Source organism: Diabrotica undecimpunctata, chromosome 6 (genome assembly GCF_040954645.1).
Source record: "Diabrotica undecimpunctata isolate CICGRU chromosome 6, icDiaUnde3, whole genome shotgun sequence".
NCBI classification, from domain to species: Eukaryota; Metazoa; Arthropoda; class Insecta; order Coleoptera; family Chrysomelidae; genus Diabrotica; species Diabrotica undecimpunctata.
In genome coordinates this window covers 106,895,063-106,915,194 of record NC_092808.1, presented here as the reverse complement: position 1 = coordinate 106,915,194, position 20,132 = coordinate 106,895,063, and the positions used below count along the sequence as shown (strand labels likewise).

General features: G+C 33.2%; 1 protein-coding gene across 1 annotated transcript in view; it reads left to right on the top strand.

Annotated features, from left to right (window-relative positions):
- The window catches only part of Lerp (lysosomal enzyme receptor protein), a 199,799-nt gene that overhangs the window by 44,244 nt on the left and 135,423 nt on the right, over positions 1-20,132 (top strand). The window contains exon 3 of the mRNA XM_072535074.1: positions 10,677-10,777. Coding sequence (XP_072391175.1) covers positions 10,677-10,777 — 101 coding nt within the window. The remainder of the gene's footprint in view (positions 1-10,676; positions 10,778-20,132) is intronic.

The window sequence follows — 20,132 nt, the reverse complement described above, 5'->3', positions numbered from 1 at the left end:
TTCTGAACTATTACTACAAATGTTTCTGGTAAAATATTTTCTTTAAAGTACAACGCATAAATCTTTTTGGGATCTATATATTCTTTTACAAATTTAAAAATACTTTCTTCAATATTTCTTTGGGGTAAAGTAACATAAAATCTATTATTATCGAATATTTTTTCATTTTTGCATTTTATTTTATTTATTTCTCCACCTGTTAATATAATTTGATTTTTATAAGTATTTAGGGCTTTTTCGGTTATGGGTATACCTAGAATGGGATTTTCTAAAGAGGTATGACAGGTTTCTAAGTCAGAGTCATCTCTTTCGGGATTTTCGAGAGGGGGTCGAACTTGTATGTCCGAAATAATATTTATTTTACTAGTTGATCCATCATTTAGTAAGGAGTCAAGGTCTCCTTCTGAAAGTTGCGGTAAGTCGTCAAAGTTGCGTAGTTCATTATCTATTATTTCATTTATGTCGCCTAAATTAACGTTCATCGATTCCGTTTCGAGAGCATTTAAATCGGAATCTATTTTAATTCTAGAAAGCGCGTCGGCTACTTTATTATTTTTCCCTTTTGAATATTGGATATCATAATCAAATTCTTCGAGCTTAAGTCTCCACCGTACTAAGCGAGAGTTTGGTTCTTTAAGACAAAATAACCACTGAAGGGGTTTATGATCAGTTAAAATTTGGAATCTGCGACCGAAGAGGTAGGGCCGAAAATATTTGCAACCGTATACAATCGCTAGTAACTCTTTCTCTATGGTTGAATAATTAATTTCGGCTGAATTTAACGTACGTGAGGCGTAACATATAGGATGGTTATCTTGCATGAGAACAGCGCCAACTGCATAATTAGAAGCATCAGTTATTAATTGAAAATTTTTGTTAAAGTCAGGATAAGCTAAAATAGGTTCTGAAGTCAAAAGATTTTTACAAATATTAAAACAGTCTAAGAATTCTTTGTTGTGGACAACTTTCTGATCCTTTTTTAAACACATAGTCATAGGTTTAGTTATAGCTGCAAAGTTTTTAATGAATTTTCTATAGTATCCTAACAAACCTAAGAAGGACTTTATTTCTTTCTGCGTACGAGGGGTAGGAAAATTTTTAATCGCTCTAATCTTTTTTGGATTGGGCTTAACTCCGTCTGGGGTCACTATATGCCCTAAAAATTCAACTTCCTTTCTAAGGAATTCGCATTTATCGATTTGTATTTTTAATTGTGCATCTTTTAATTTTGCAAACACTAATTTTAAGTTTTGAATGTGCTCTTGGAGGCTTGTGCTAAAAATAATTATATCGTCCATATATACCATACAGATTTTGTTTTGTAAATCCTTTAATATTTCATCCATTACCCTTTGGAAGGTGGATGGTGCGTTTTTTAAGCCAAAAGGCATTCTTAAAAATTCGTAGTGTCCATTATTAACACTAAATGCTGTTTTTTCTATGGAGCAGGGGCTCATCTCGATTTGATGAAAACCGCTAGCTAAGTCAAGAGTAGTGAAATATTGTGCTCGTCCTAATTTGTCCAATATTTCGGTAATATTGGGTATCGGATATCGATCACTAATGGTTTTATCATTAAGTTTCCTATAATCTATAACACAGCGAAATTTTTGTTGATTGGAAGAATCGAGTTTCTTCTTTACTATCCAAAGTGGGGAGCCCCAGGGACTATTACTGGCTCTAATAATTCCGTCGTCTAACATTTTGTCAATTTGCTTTTTAATTTCTTCCTTGTGAACATAAGGGTATCTGTACGACTTTACATGTACAGGTTCCTCGTCGGTTGTTTTAATAACATGTTTTACTTTTGACGTAAATGTAAGTGGGTCACCGGGTTTCAAAAATATATCTTTATATCGCGAACATAATTTAATAATTTCGGATTTTTCTTCCGCGTTCATATGATCCGTTCTAATAAGATTTTGGATTTGCATTTTATCTATTTTATAATTATTTTGTCTATTAGAAAATTCAAATTTATAACATTGATAAACGTTAGAATCGTATGGATAAGCGTTTATGGGTTTTAATAAAGTTATAGATAAATTTTTATTAGTTTCATTGACAAATTCTACTAAAGCTAAACCATCATTTGCTACAGTTAGCATTTCTGGTACATACATATCACCTAAAATTATCTTATCAATTAATATTTCACCGTTCGGTACGGTCACAGGGACTTCTTTTCTAATCTTCTCATAAGAGCCAACAGATATTTCAAACTTTATGTCTGATGGTTTTCTAAATTTAATAGGGATTATTGTGTCTCTGCTAACGAGACATTTATTATTAAAATCAATGTTAAACTTCATGGATAATAGGTCATTAACGCCGACCAAGCCATCATAAAACTCATGAAAATCATATAATATGTAGTGCAGTATGTTGTTTCGATTAAATTCTTGGAACGCCGGTATGGCTGCTTGGTATTTGATATTTTTCGTGCCAAGGGACGTAGAAATTGAAACGTTTGAAGAATATATGCAATCTGAATAAAATTGTTCAGCAATACTGGGTTTTAAGATTGATTTCGTACTACCAGTATCAATTAATAATTTTAGTGGGGGATTAGAAATAGTGATGTAAGGTAAAGGGTTATTAGAGGTTAAATTTAATTCGATTAAGTTATTTGGTTTTCTGAGGTGGTTTCCTGAAAATTCTGAGGAAAATAATCTAAATCTACTTGCTCACCGGAATAGATATCTGCGTCGACGTCGCTATGCGTCTGTCCGCATTCTTGTCTATCGCAATCATTATTATATAATTCTTCAACTATAATATTCGGCTTTTGCCCATTATTTTGAAAATAGTTTCTATTAACATTATTTGTTCTTCTGTTGAACGTTGAAGGGAATCTAGAATTTGTGGAAATATTCATCGGTTCCGGCTTTGGGGCGCGATGTTGGGCAGTTCGATTTGGTCTGAAAACATTCGTATTTCGGGAAGGTCCAAAGACTTCAGAGTTAGTTGGGAGTCTTTTAGGGGGTAGCTGTTGAGGCTGTACATTAATAGGTTGGCGAGGCCATTGGAAATTTTGAGGATAATTATTATTTGTACTAAAATTTGGATTTTGGGGAATAGAAGAATTTGTTTGAAAATATTGATTATTCATGGGATTATAAAATTGCCTGTTTGGATTAGGGAAATTCTGATTTCTGAAATTGCCTTTATTTTGGTGCGACTTATTGTCATTATTACTTGAATAAAATTTCTCGAAATTCTCAAATTCATTTACATAAGCTATGGCGTGTTCTAAAGAAGCTGGTGCTTTTAAATGCATATTATTTTTTAATGTGCCGGTACAACCCGTAATAAAAGTATTTAGTGCTGTATTTTCGCAAAATTGTATGAAAACAGCTTTTTGATTTACATCAAGATTAGTATCATTGTTAATTCTTTGTACTATATTACTTACTAACAATTGTAATCTATTTCCAAATTCTATTAAATTTTCATTTCTTTGAGCCTATTTCTAGTAAGTTCTTGTGTTAAGGATTGTAAATTACGTTTATCAGAAAAACATTGTATAAGCGCGGCTTTTATAAGTGCCCAATTATTTAATTCTACCCTATTTCCTACCATAAGCTCAGCTTTTCCTATAAGTTTTCCTTGAATACATTCAAAAATGTGATCATTTAATTCTTGGTCATTATATGCTCTATATGTAGTAATTAAGTTATCGCAAAGATAAATAAATTTATTTAAAGTATTAGTATCTCCATCATAAGGTCTAATATTTGAAATTTTTGACTTAAATAGTTCCCAATTAATGGGACGATTAGCTTGAACAGTTTGGTTAGTTGCCATTTTAATATTTTTATTATCTTTATTCTTCCTACCTTTAAAGTTAATCTTTAGATTCTTAAGAGATTCTACCAAGGAATCAGTGTCAATCATAAAATGAAAATATCGTCTAATAAACAATGTCTTAACAAGCTATCTTCCGAATTTATGAAAAATAAATAAGGAAGGCAAGAAGGAACTTGGCACTCACCTCGATAGTCTTTGCCAACTACTTCTCCAAATTCGTCCACCCAAATGAAGGACTGCTGTCACTGAAGGGCTGCTTTCCAATGGGGGCTGCTTTCCACTAAACGGAATGTTCTTTGGATTTGCACTTAAGGCGTTGAAACACCAAAGTCCCGAAAAAGTCTGCTTTCCGATAGATACGAAATTCACAGTTTCGCGACTCGCACAAATCCTACTGACTGCGCCAAATTTAAATTTCAAAAATGAAATTTGTTTTTTAAAAAACTATTTTTAATTTTTAATCTACAATTTTAATACATCTAAACTTAACAGGACCAAGAATAATAATGAATTTTACAATGCAAAATATCAACGAAACAATACGGCAACTTCTGGGGAAACTGCAGAGTAAGCCGCAGGTGTTGGTTGTGATTCTGCCAGGTCCGGACTTTCGTACCATGTAACTCGAGGATGTGAAAAATGTAATTAGGAAACATATTCAAGCATAGCCCGTAGTTGATTCACATTACTAGAAAATATTTGTCATCTGGATTGAGCGAAACTCGTATTTATATGGACTATTTGGAATATTGTAAAAAAGTAAATGTTAAGCCAGAAAAAAAATAATTTGTAATTTTTTTAAGTTGTCAGGAATTATCATTTAGGGGACACGATGAATCGGAGCATTCGTTAAATCAAGGTAATTATAGAGAACTAATAAAAATGTTTAAGAAATACGATTTGGAATTTTCTAATTTACTTTCTGATTCGAAGACATTTAGGGGTGTATCTAAAACAATCCAGAATGAATTAATAGAATCAATTAGTTACATTTTGAGTAACGTTATTGAATCTGAGATTCAGGCAACCATTTGCTTTTCACTAGAAGTAGATAAAACTACCGATATATCATGTTGTTCACAATTATCAATTGTTGTTCGATATGCGTTACGTGGTAATATTTATGAGAGGTTTTTAGGTTTTACAGGCGTGAGTGAAAGCCATAAGGCAGAATATATTTTTTGTGTTTTAAAGGACAGTTAAAATTTTTTGATATCAAAAATAAATTGGTAGGGCAAACTTAATGACGGCGCTGCCGTGATGTCTGGTAAATTAAATAGTCTCCAGGCAAAAGTTAAAACTATTGCACAGCAAGCTTTATTTACTCACTGTCTTGCACATAGAATGAATTTAGTTTTGCAGGATACATGTAAAAAAATTAAAGTATGTCATCTTTTTTTTGCTAGTACGGATTTGCTTCATTTTTCTCAAGCTCGACTAAACGGACTAATGTTTTAGAACAGTTTGTTTCGAACAAAATGCCAACAGTTTGTCAGACGCAATGGTATTTTAAATCTCGGTTAGTTTTCACTGTAGCAGATTTTCGTGAACAGCTTTTGGAAGTTTTTGATTTTATTATTGAATGCGACGATTTTGAAAGTGATGATATCTCGATCCGTGAAGCAATCGGTTTGAAATCTTTATTAAATGATTACTCTTTTAACATACTTTTAAATATTTTTAAGAAAGTGTTTACCCAAACCGATTTGATATTCAATGTTGTTCAAAATCATAACTGACATTATTCATTCCAAAAATAGTAAAATATAACATAATAACAAAATATAATAACACAACTGGTACAATATCTCAGAGATTTTCGTAATGATAGTAATTTCCAGTATATCCGCAGTGACGTTTTGGACTCGCTTGATATTTTCGGACCCCCAAAAAAAGCTAAAGGCATGACACAGAAACAGATCTCGAGAAACGAGTATATTTTGAAATTTTGGATACTATTATTATGCAAATAGATACTCGTTTGTCGAATTTTGAAGATTTGCAACTTTTTGGCCTCTTTGACGATTCAAAATTTAAAAGTTACGCCAAAGAATTTCCAAGATATTTATTAGACAGGTTAATTAAAATTATCCATCATTCTTTAATAAAATAAAATTAGAAAATGAATTAAAAGTTTTATATGCTGATCCAAATATTTTTGGAAGGTGGGATAAGTTACAAGATATATTACAACAAACTGTTACCGAAATTACTAAATTATTGTCATTCATTCTCTCATTACCACCAACGTCTGAGTCAAATGAACGAGATTTCTCTTGTCTCAAAAGAATCAAAACGTATTGTCGAAACACCATGAAACAAGAGAGAATGTTAAGCTTGTCTCGAATGTCAATAGAAAAAAAACTTTTAAAATCTCTCCAAAACTCTAATAAATTTTACGATGACGGTATAACCCAGTTTGCTACTTCCAAACAACGTAGACTAGAGTTAATTTAGAAACATGTTTAGGTTCTAAATTTATAGGAAAAAAACAAAAAATTTCATATGATGATTGAAGTCTTTTGTTAGACGGTATACCTATCTGAGGAGACAAAAAAAAAACCTTGTCTCTAAAACCACGAGCCGCCACTGCTAAATCTTTGAGCGCCTGTTTCTCAGGACTTTACTGTGGATTGAGCCCATTGACCTGACCTCCACGTACACGGTCGTGCCGATATGGAATGGTTTAGGTTTTACGAAATATTTTATGGTTTAGGTATCAAATTACAATTACGATTTTCGGGGGATTTCTTTTTTGTAAGTAATTTTTAAACAATACAGGGAAGTATCAAATAAATTTTAATACAAACTTATTAAAAATACTACAGATTTTTTTTATTTAACCCTCCGTTGATCGGGTGTGGTCTGTAAGTCTACCACAAAAGAAAAATTTTGGATAATTCTCTCATTTTATTTTTTTAAATTTCTACCTTTTCAGTACCTTCCTAGAAACTAAATACCATTCGTTTTTTTTTTATACAAAACTGTTTTTGAAATTTCTAAATAGCTGCTGCATGGCCGTTTGTCTTGACAGACCCCACCCAATCAAATGTGTAACAATATTTGCACTGCTTCTTAGTTGTATTTTTCTTGCAATCTTGTTTCACTTGGCAACCCTGTGCATTTTTGTGAACTGGATTATTCAGTTGTTCCGAGAAAATACGTCAGTTCACCGATAAAAATTTTTGATATGACTGCCGTATCATATATACCGAAGAAAGGAAAAAATTTGATTGTTGTTTCCACTGTGCACAGAGATGATCGGATTGATGAAGATATTGGTGATCAGAAAAAACCAGAAACAATTACTGTTTATAATTCCACAAACAGTGGAGTAGATGTTGTAGACATAATGATCACATCAGAATGTTTCCAGAAATACGAAACGTTGGCCAAGGGTAGTAGTTTATAATTCCTTAATCTCGCAGCAATTAATGCATTTGTAATTTACAAAGGCAACAACCCAGATGGAGAATTTTCCAAAACGAGAAGATTATTCCAAAAAAACCTAAGTATGGAATTGGTACAGGAGAGTATACGACGGAGAGCAGTTGACACGCATTTGACAAAAGCTGTGCGTGCTTCGGCCTTGAGACTCTCAGGCATTGAGGTCGACGTTGTACCAGAGCCCCAGCCAGGTAAGAGAGGAAATTGTAAATATTGCAAAAGACGCAAAACTCGCCTTTTTGCAAAATTTGAAAATCCTCGCTATGTATGGACCACATAAAGGCATGCTGCAAAGATTGCTTAGAAAATTTGACCACCAAAGTTTGACCACTGTAGTTTGTGTCCACAATTTAATTTTTTAGTTTATATATGTTTTGTAGTACTTTGTTTGTTTCTAATTCTAAAGTTTTAAATGTTTTTTTTTTGTTTTTTCATTATTTAGTCGCTGTTCACAAATTTGAAAAAATATGCGTTGAAATTGTAAACATTTTTAAAATTTACCTAATACAACCTAAAAAAAATTTTAATTGTTTCTCTTTGTGAGTCATAACTATTGGGACATAGACTAAGGACAGGTTATTTGGACCAAAATATGGCTATTGGGCCAAATATGCCTTAATAAAATGTTGCTGAGAAAAAAGATACAGGGTGTTAAAGTTAATTTTTGTTTTTCGTTTTTTGCTAATAGTTTCCCTGTATATTTATAAATTGCTATCAAAATTGGCACAGAGGCATAATCTTAGACAAGAAATAGTATTTATTTACAATTTTACGTTTTGTCATAGAGGACGCCACGTGGATCATTTCTAATGATCAAATTGAGTCTAAACTTTTTCTGATGAAACTTTTTAGTAATTTTTATTAGAAAATATGACGTAAACATCATTTTTACGTAAAATGGTACTCTTGTTTAAACATGATAATTTCAACCGTTTTCGATAAAAACGCAGTCGAACTGCTTAGAGTCTTAAAAAAGGATTTCAAATATTATTTCATTTATGAAAAGTATGCTTTGGACTGTCAGATAATTGTTGTTGGTAAATGTCATTTGTTCAGAGTAAATTATTTTTGATGTGACAGTGTAGTGTAATGTTGCATTTTTTAAAAGTAATCATTACTTTTTTTAATTGAAATGCCTCGTCACAATCATTTTACTAATGAAGAAATGCGAGATATGATTTGCGTCTACGCACAAGAAAATTTTTGCATTCGCTCGGCAGCCAGAAGGTATGGAATGTTATACGCAAACAGAAGGCAACCAAATCACAAAACTTTTGCAAGATTATATCGTAGTTTAGGTGAAACTGGGTCACTTCACACTAAAAATCGGGGTGGTCGACCGAAACAAATCACACCTAATCAAGAAGATGAACTTTTGGTTCGAGTAGATGAAAATCCTGAAATAAGTTCACCACATCTATTAGCAGCAACAGGAGTAAGTCAGAAAAAAGTCAGTAAAAAAGAGAACCTCCATCCTTATCACTTCACTCCTGTTCAAAATTTACTTCCAACAGATCTTCCACGACGGTTACAGTTTTCCCAATGTATTCTGAATAAACATCGCAATGACAGATACTTTATTAAGAATATTATGTTCACCGACGAAGCAACTTTTACCAGACGAGGGGTTTTTAATTGGCGAAATAGTCATTATTGGGAAGAAGAAAACCCGCATGCTATTAAAGCTAGACATTTTCAGCATGAGTTTAAATTGAATATTTGGTGTGGCATTATAGGCGACCAACTACTAGGGCCTTATGTTCTTATTTATGGAGATTCTTATTTATTCTTTTTGGAAAATACTCTTAGTGATATTTTAGATGATCTGTCACTGGATGTAAGAAGAAAAATGTGGTTTATGCAGGATGGAGCGCCACCTCATTTTTCATTAGCTGTTAGAAATCATCTTAATGACGTATTTCCTCAACGATGGATTGGCAGAGGCAGTGATTTTCAATGGCCACCAAGAAGTCCTGAGTACAGCCTGCTAGATTTTTATTTTTGGGGACATATGAAGTCCTTAGTTTATGCCAATGAAATTAATACACGAGACGAACTTTGGAGATACATTCAAAATGCAGCTAATCTTATAAGGGGACAGAATAATATTTTTTTTAACGTCCGAAAATCCTTTATAAAAATAATTAGAAAAGGCATAGAAATCGGAGGAGACCATGTAGAACATTTAGTTTGAGTTTTTGTGAGTTCTTTTAAGTTAAAGTGTGTTTAGTTTTGATTTATCGTCAAAACGGAAACCTTACGTTAGTTGCAACTTTGTTTATTAGTTTGGTATTTGATAGTGGAATTGTAAATAAAAATACTATTTCTTGTCTAAGATTATGCCTCTGTGCCAATTTTGATAGCAATTTATAAATATACAGGGAAACTATTAGCAAAAAAACGAAAAACAAAAATTAACTTTAACATCCTATATATTTTTTCTCAGCAACATTTTATTGAGGCATATTGGCCCAATAGCCATATTTTGGTCCAAATAACCTGTCCTTAGTCTATGTCCCAATAGTTATGACTCACCCTGTATAGTAAATGATTTGTTTAAAACACGTTGATGCGAAATTAGCAATAAAATGTATGCTGTTGCTCGGTAGGCGGTATTTCATTTTGCTCCTCACAGACCACACCCGACCGAAAGTGTTTCAGAATGTTCACCCGATGAACGGAGGGTTAAACAGTAGATTTCCGAATAGAAACAGAAGAACAGTAGATTGCTTCTAAAAACAGTAGATCTCCTGTTAGAAAAGGAGAAATGGTAACACTGACTATGTTTGAACAAAATTTAATGTAAGACATAGCGACATATTCACCGTCATGCGAAAACTATGTGATTAATATTGTGCCAGTCACCTATGACCAATATGTTTTGAGACATAAATTTGTCCTAAACCCCACCGACCACTATTTATTTAAAGAAATTTGACAGAAATAAATCTGTTTCCGATAGCACACTGTTCATATTTTTGCAAACTTATATCCAAAATGCCGTAGATCCTATCTTACTAAATTAAATTGTTTGGTTTTAACAAGATAGACCTAAATCTCATTTTGCTGTATTTGTGTGTAAATATACAAACCAAACTTTAATAAATTGATTGGAATGGAATGTGTCATTAAGTGACAAAGTGTATGTAAAAGTCATATATTATTGATGACCTCAAAGATGAACCATAACATCTTAAAGAAAAACGTTCATTGTTAAGATATAAACCATAAAGAACTTTCAGTAACTACGATTGTGTGTTTAAAAAATGTTTTAAAAGAAAGTCATTTATTTCTAATGAATAAATAAGAACATAATATATTTTTCTAAAACTTCCTTTCTATTGCTGAAAAAGGTTGATAGATTTTACCAAAAAAATATATTTCTGTAAGATTGCTCTAATAAAATCTTTTTTGTTTAGAAAGTAATAAAATAATTCTTTGGAATAATTCAACTGGATCGACGTTTACAAATCATCCACATTGTGAATTGTTGGTGGAAATGGATTGTGCATACCCTGAGGTATTTATATAATAATTGTGACAATCATGTTATTTGAACTTCGGTCTGGTTAGTATACCTTATGAAATCGCAAAAGCAACATATACCGCGAAAAAGAAAAGTTACACCTCTCTCTCTCTCTCTCTCTCTCTCTCTCTCTCTCTCTCTCTCTCTCTCTCTCCTCTCTCTCTCTCTCTCTCTCTCTCTCTTTCTCTCTTTCTCTCTCTCTTTCTCTCTCTTTCTCTCTCTTTCTCTCTCTCTCTCTCTCTCTTTCTCTCTCTCTCTCTCTTTCTCTTTCTCCCCCTCTTTCTCTCTCTTTCCCTTTTTCTCTTTCCTTTTTCTTTCTCTCTCTCTCTCTTGTGTGTCTCTCTTGAGTATTGGGCGCTCTTGTGATTCTTAGCCAAAAGTGAAAGATTTGCAGAATCAGAGCACCTCAAGTAATCCTACCGCCTGCCAAAAAGAGGGATGATGTATCATAATAACATGTTGATTACTTGCTAACCTGTGCTAAAATGTTTTCATACTATTGTACCATAATGGCTACTCGTCAACGATTCTATTTTTTAAGTACAAGTATTTTCTGCCGTTCTCCATTTTGGGGCAGGACACGTTGCAAGAATGAAGACGGCAGTTGGATAAAAAAATTGCTTGAGTGGAGACCACGGGCTGACAAGCGAAGCCGAGGAAGACCCCCAACGCGATGGACCGACGACCTCAAAAGAATCGTGACCAATTGGATAGCAGAGGCGCAGAGCAGAAGCAGATGGAAAAGTCTAGAGGAGGCCTATGTTCAACAATGAACAACTCAGGGCTGATTGATGATGATGATGATGATTTTCTGCCGTCAGCTTGGACAGTAAAGTGGTCTTAGGACAAGTTCTTTTCATCGCAATAATCTTTGTATGTATATAACATCAATTTTTTTATTAGATTTTATATTACTCATAAACAAAAACTCCTTAAAGCTTTAGTAGTCAAGCTTTTAGATGTTCCAGCATCCGATTTTTTTTTCTTAATGCTACTGTTCAGAAGGTCGTGGAGGGTAGAAGGAGGAATAAATCATATGAGGTTCTCTTTATGGATATTTTCAGAAATATTTTTCAGACTCCCGTAAACGTTCGCACAAATCTTCTCTGATTATTCATTCAAATAATCATTTTGTTTGCAATTACTGGAATATTTTCTACTGTTGCATTTTCATTGTATCTGCTGGAGTTACAAAATTAAGGTCGGCTGTTGATTCTTTTGTGTTAGTACTTGGGTAATTTTGTTCCTAGGAATAACGAATATTTAAGAAACAGTTCAATAGAGAGAGATTTGACAAACTAAACCAAAATTTTAAACTCAAACCTCTTCAAAGTTATGTTCTTGTAATTAACCATTACTGAGATGACTCATTGGAAATATACTGTGTGCCTATTAGTACTGTAATAGATATTTTTCATGATAACGAATACCTACTCAAAAGTAGTTGCTGTTAAAATCAAGTAGGAATGGAAGATGTACAATAAGCCAACTGGTTGCAGTACGACCGGTTTACAGAGTTTATAAGCATTTTTTGTGTAGCATGAACCGTTTTCTTAGAAACAGCGCTTGAGCCGACCGAACGTCGATTTTGCATGTCCATTACGCGCGCGAAATCAATGTTCAATACAATTATATGCAGTCTTTTTATTTTAACTCAGTTTTTATAAAGGTGTTAAATAAATTAATGTGGCGCGATTTTTGCCATTTTTTATGATTCTCGTGAGATCAATAAAATAAAATTAAATGAATCACTTTCATTGACCAGTTGTAGTAAAATTTCCATTTTTAGAGATCAATCTTTAACACCTATGACACGAAATGTCAATTTTGAGTTGTGGTAACAAACATGAGGCATTTGAAATATGAATAAAACACGCAGAATTTAATGTTTTACATTACAAACGTTCACACGTCCCGGGAAAGAAGATTTTGCATTTAAGAAGAATTTTGGGTGTAGTTTGTTGAAGAAGTTTTGTTCTTTTGAAAAACGTACTAGTGTAATTGAAAAAAAAGTTTTAAATGTAGCGTTTTTTAAGCAAATTTCAAATGCCTCACATTTGTTGCCAAAACTCAAAACTAAACTTTCAAGCTATAGGTTTTAAAGGTTAGGCTCTAGTAATCGAAACTTCATAGTGGCCAGTCAATAAAAGGGATAGATTGTATTTATCTCGTGAGAATCATAAAAAATGGCAAAAATAGCGCCACGTGTATTTATTTAACACCTGTATAAAATTTGAGTTTACTTGCGGCAAAATACAGAAACTGCAAACGAAAGCTGAACTTTTTAGCTTTAAAACGCATCTTGATTTTTATCAATAGGTCACTTGAATCAAAAGAAATCGAATTTTTACCGTCGAGCTGATACAAATTTTATTGAACATTGATTTTGGCGGTTGCTTAAGCTTGTTTCTAAGAGAACGGTTCCTTCTACACAAAAAATGCTTACTAACATTTTTGTTTAAAATTATCTCAGCTACATTTTTTATTTGAAACTTTTTTACAGATTCTTGGTAAATCGATTTTTTGCGTTTTTACCCCCCTACGAGGGGGGTTTAGGGGGAAGCCCGGGGGTAAAAGTGGTAAACTTTTTAGCGTCCTAAAGTTGACATTTTTGGCAAAATTTAGCTTGTTCGTATGATTTTTAGAGGTTCAGTGGCATTTTCGTCTGACGACTGGAGTATTACAGATTATTTGAATTGAGATTTTTAAGCGATTAGCTACGTACATAATACACAATTATCAATATTTAGGCTTTTGTATTTATCAAGTTAAAGATAAACTCTGCCTGTATTGGTATGGAGTGAATTGCGTAGCTCTATAAGCGATGCAGCCGGTCCCAAGCCTGGATAAAAGAGGAGGGACAGAGGAGTAACACCTCTAAAAAAACCAGGGCAAGTCACAATGGTCGAGAGGATGGAAAAACCAATAGCGTCTGATCCAGAATGGGCGACTGAAGAAAAATTCCTTCAAACGGGGGTTGTGGCGTTAGGAATTAGTAACCTAACGCACAGATAAACGTAAGGGTAAGAACGAAAATCGTTAGATGAAAAAGCCAAATACGGAAAAACACATCCCTGGGTGGAAATCCACACCTCTGATGATAGAGGGAGCCCCATAGGATACGGGAGGGGGGGCAATGTTGCGAAGAGTTCGGATGTCCTAGTCTTATCAAAGCTCAACCAAAAATCAAAACGAAGAAAAGATAGAACATTCATATGTTCAATGTCGAATATACAAGGATTTAACAAAAAGGCGACGAAAGTGATCAAGGAGTTTAGAGAAAGCAACATCGACATACTAGTAACAACAGAAACCAAAAAGAAAGGAAATGGAACGGAAACAATAGACCATATCCACTGCTGGAGCGGAGTTGATAAGATATGTAGAGCAAATGTAGGAGTGGGGATACTAATCAAAAATAAGTGGAAGAACAGTGTTAGAACATGGGAGCCAATCAACGAGAGGATAATTAAAATGCATATAGACATTAACGGTAAAGAGATAGTGATACTCGGAGTATATGCACCAACAGACGATTCCCCGGGAGTATAAAAAGAAAATTTTACGGAACAACTTCAACACCGAATGGAGCTAATCAAGAAAAACGTGGATATATTTATAATAGGAGACCTTAACAGCAGAACGGGAAGAAAAGAATACGATAAAGTAGTGGGGAGAGATGGAGAGACTGAACAAAACGATGAACGTCTGATTGAATTATGCGAACTAAACAACCTAAAAATCACCAACGGATTCTTCAGACATAAAAATATTCATAAATATACATGGACGCAAGAAACACGAAAGCTGAAATCGATAATAGACTACGTAATAGTCAAACAAGATACCACAATAAAAATAAAAGATATGAGAGTCAAAAGAGGAGCACAATGTGGAACTGACCATAAACTACTGACAGCAAAAATGGGCATTAATTGGAAATATAACACGACTACCTCTACAGAAGAACCGTTGAACACTATAAGAGAAAAACAATACAATATAAAACTACTCCAAGAACAATCAATAAGAGAACTATACAAAAGACCAAAAATTCATAGAATTCAGATACATCGAAGAAATATACGAGCACATAAAGGCGAGTATAAAACAAGCAGCATTCGAAGCCCTTCTTGGAGAGCAAGAACATATAACAAATAAACAGCACTATTATGAGATAAACGAACCAACAAAAAGAATAATTGAAGAAAAAAAGCAACTATACAGAAAATGGCCGACTACAAACAACGATGAAGTTTATAAAGAATTAGAGAAAAAAAATAGAGACATGAAAAAAGAAATAACACAACAAAAGAATGAAGAATGGGGAAGAACCTGCTTAAATATTGAAACATACATAGGATGTACAAGAACTTCTGAGTCATGGAAAGTACTGAGAGGATTGAAACAAAACTCAAAACAAAAAATTAAATTGGGAAGTATACAGCACAAAGAATGAAAGGACTATTACAAGGAATTGTTAACAGCACAAAGACCACAATTCATTGGAAAAGAAAACAGGCGAAGACGAAGCAGATCTCCACAACAAGAAATAGAAATAACAGATAGGGAAATGAGAACGGCCATAAAAGCAATCAAAAATAAGAAAGCACTAGAAACTGGGGACATCTCATCTGAGCTTATAAAGTACGGCTCGAAAAAATTACACCGGATGATAAAATGGATATTTCAGAAAGCCATAAATGGAGAACAGCTCCCAAAGGAATGGACGGAGGCATATATGACATCTATATTTAAGAAAGGAGATAAAAAACGATGCCAAAACTACAGAGGAATAAGCGTAATATCATCAATAAGAAGATTATATGGGAAGATACTACATGGTAGTACAAAAGATAGAGCAAGCGATAAAAGGCAAAATCGGGGAGAATCAGGCAGGAAGATCATGCATAGATCACATATACACACTGGAACAACTGTTGGAAAAGAGAAAACCAAAAAATAGATATATATATAGATATATATATAGATATATATATAGATATATATATAGATATATATATAGATATATATATAGATATATATATAGATATATATATATAGATATATATATATATATATATATAGATATATATATAGATATATATATATATATATATATATATATATATATATATATATATGTATATATATATATATATATATATATATATAAACTCTTAAATATTGTGGAAATCTGCAAGAAATACTCTAATGTGTATCAATTGTTTCGCCGAACGTTTTCGCCAAAGAGAATTAATTTGGCTTCTTCAGGGCTGAAAGAGAATAAATTATAATTAGCTACCATATATTATCTATTAAAACATTATTGATCTTACCGTAACTTAGAATTGTAGAGTTAGAATATTAAAAACTTTGCTAGTAACATAGTGGTGTTTTTTGTTACTATGTGCAAAAAAAAGTTTTTTATAAGGATTGAAATGTATGGTAGCTTCGAACTTGACACGTAAAGGCTTACCCAAGGTTAATCGAAAAAAACCCAATGCAACTCGGGTTTTTCGATTAACCTTGGGTAAGCCTTTACGTGTCAAGTTCGAAGCTACCATACATTTCAATCCTTATAAAAAACTTTTTTTTGCACATAGTAACAAAAAACACCACTATGTTACTAGCAAAGTTTTTAATATTCTAACTCTACAATTCTAAGTTACGGTAAGATCAATAATGTTTTAATAGATAATATATGGTAGCTAATTATAATTTATTCTCTTTCAGCCCTGAAGAAGCCAAATTAATTCTCTTTGGCGAAAACGTTCGGCGAAACAATTGATACACATTAGAGTATTTCTTGCAGATTTCCCCAATATTTAAGAGTTTACTATTTAACTAATCTGCAAAGATTAAATTTCTTATATATATATATATATATATATATATATATATATATATATATTTGGCATTTGTGGACCTGAGAAAGGCGTATGACTCTGTACCAAGGTCAGAACTATGAGAGGCAATGTACAAATTAGAAATATAGACGGAAGTCATAAAAGCGACAAAAGCTCTGTATAAGAAAATAAAGTGTCCATTAAAATGGGAACAAGAATCATAGGAGACTTCACCACAACAAAAGGGCTCCTGCAGGGTTGTTCCACATCTCCAACCCTATTTAAAATATACTTAGAGAAAGCCTTGACTACATGGAAAAGAAAATGCGAAGGCATGGGAGTAGCGGTACGAAACGAATACCTACATACGTTAAGCTTTGCAGATGATCAAGTAGTGATTGCACAAGATCAAGAAAACCTTAGTTACATGATGAAGAAACTACAAGAAGAATATACCAAGGCTGGCCTAGATATTAACCTCGCGAAAACAGAGTACCTATCTACAAGTGAAGAAGACATAGAAGATCTACAGATTGACTACAACGTAACAATAAAAGGAAAGGATAAATTCAAATTTTTGGGGTTTATAATCACGAAAAAGGCAACAACAGAGAAAGAAAGTAAGCAAATATTAGGAAAAACAAGAACAGCAATCCGACAACTTATGTAACTCAGTATGATAGAATAGACATCTAATTATGAAGACAAAAACACAGATTTATAAAACATTGGTGCGAAGTATTATGACATATGGGGCTGAAAATTGGATCATAAACAAGAAAACCAGCAGTAAGATAGTAGCAACAGAGATGGAATGCCTGCGAAGATGCTGCAGAGTAACAAGAATGGATAGGAGAAGTAATGGAGAAATAAAGCAAAGAACATCAATAGAAACATACATACTAACCTATATAGAACAAAAAAAGATTAAAGTGGTATGGACATGTAAGAAGAACTAGCGACAGCAGATGGATAAACAGAATAATTGAATGGAGCCCCATAGGAAGGAGGAAAAGAAGATGACCCCGAAGATCCTGGAGGAACGAAGTAAACGACACCATGAGTAAGAGATGCCTAAACGATGAAGAATGGAACAAGAGAGAGAGATGAAAAGTTGAGCGAGGGAAGGCAGTGAATACTGTAGAATCCCTGAATAGATATAAGTTGAAGATATTTATATTTGTTAGTCACTTACTCTTCAAATTCAATGTACATAAAAGATATTCTACTACGTTTTTTTTAATAAAAAAATATAATAAAATAAATGTGATGAGATTTGTCAATTTATCATTTCTACTTCAGATTCAAAATATAGGTAATGAATTCTAGTATATTTAATTCAATTGCGAACGTCGTTTTTATGTTCCAAGAGTTATACAAATTTGTTTGCTGTTAATATATTGTAAGTTTAGATTCCCTGTAGATTTTTTGCTATATTTATTTTTTTTTTTAATATTTTGACGGTAGACGATGTTTTGAACATTGGTACCTCGACCATTTACAAACACAATTTGTTGAAAACCATTAGCCATTACATGCAGAGTTTATGTTTTTTATTAATTAACAGCGATACTGCTATTGTTATTTCTAAGCCCATAAATTTTTATATTAATTTTTTACTGGCAAAACGTGCTTTTATGCGGAAGAAAGATTTTGCTTTAGTCAGTGTCGTCGACATTCCAAAGTCTTTAGAGGTCCAGGAGGATAAGAGTGACTTTCTACAGAGAAGTCATTTTATATCAAAGAGTGGCTATACGATTTTGGGAGGTAAAATATATGACTGTTGTTATCAACTTATACACGTGCTACGAATGATGGCAGGTTATATACGTCGAAATCTTTCCCCAAATATTTGTTTATCAAAAAAAAATCCGAAAATTTTATTTTTATGGATTACAATTGTGCTGTCCGCACTACTTTTCAATGTCTACAGTGAAGCAGTATTTCAAAAAGCACTCTCAGACTCAATAGAAGGTATATCCATCAATGGAGAAGTTTTGAATAACTTACCTTTTGCAGACGATACAGTAATGATGACGGATAACAACAATGATTTACAGAACGTAATGCAACGCCTTAATGAACGCTGTCATGAGTACGGACTGAAGATAAATTTAAAGAAACTAAATGCATGATCATGACTAAATCTGCACATGCAAATATCCAATTGACTATTGAAGATACTGCAATTGAGAGTGTTAATAACTATAAATACTTAGGAACATGGATAACATTAGATGTAGACCAAACCAAAGAAATTAGGACACGCATTGAAAAAGCACGATCATCATTCATTAAACTTAAAGAGTTTCTTTGTTGTCGGGATATAAGGTTAGAACTACGCCTGAGAATGCTTCGATGTTACGTGTTCTCTACTCTTCTTTATGGCTTGGAAGCGTGGACTTTAAAACAAGTCCATCTGCATATGTTGGCCGCCTTTGAATTTTGGTGTTACAGAAGAATCCTACGAATATCGTGGATTCAAGGAATGCCAAACGTGGAAGTAACTAGAAGGATAGGAAATGAGGCGGAAATAATATTAACAATCAAAAGACGAAAACTTGAGTACTTAGGACATGTGATGAGAGGGCAAAAATACGCATTATTGCAACTTATTATGCAAGACAAAATCCGAGGAAAGCGAAATGTGGGAAGACGAAGAATATCCTGGCTTAAGAATTTATGGGAACGGTTTGAATGCAGTAGTGCAGAACTTTTTAGAGCGGCAGTCAACAGAGTCCGCATAGCCATGATGATTTTCAACCTTCGATAGAAGATGGAACTTAAAGAAGAAGAAGGATTACAATTCATAAATTGCAGTGAAAAAGGATGAAAACGTGAATTGTACGGAGATATCCAGCGACTGAACTGGCCAGTAAATTAATTATTATATATATATATATATATATATATATATATATATATATATATATATATATATATATATATATATCCATAGAGAGGGGCATGGTTGGAAAAGCCATTTTCTTCCCATTCTTATTTTAGGATGTCTTGTTTTTTTTTTCAAAATGTTAGCCTAGGTTGGGATTCCAATGTCCAACCTTCATACCAGCACAGCGTTTGGGGGATCTTCTGAATTGTCTGCTGTTTGGTTTCTCTTCTTTTGCTCTTTGCTAGTCTCTTTATCACCCATTCCATCCACGTGGTCTCTCCATGCCCTTTTTCTGACACTAGATCAGTTTAGAATATACGTCTTTGTATATTTTAAAGTAATCTATCAGTAATTGATCTTAAGATCTTTATTTCTGTCTTTCTTAGTAATGGTTGTTTCTGCTTGTTTTTGTGAGGCGTACACACTTTTATTATAAATTGCCAATTTATATCTTCTGGATTCTCTTGATATTGTCGTAGACTGTGTTTTCTGGACAGCATTTATTCTTCTGCTACTATTTCAAACTTTTATAGTAAAGTCCTTTTACCCTATGACGGCCGATATGCAATCAAGATATGATCAGTGGGCCTCAAACAGTGGGGCGTTA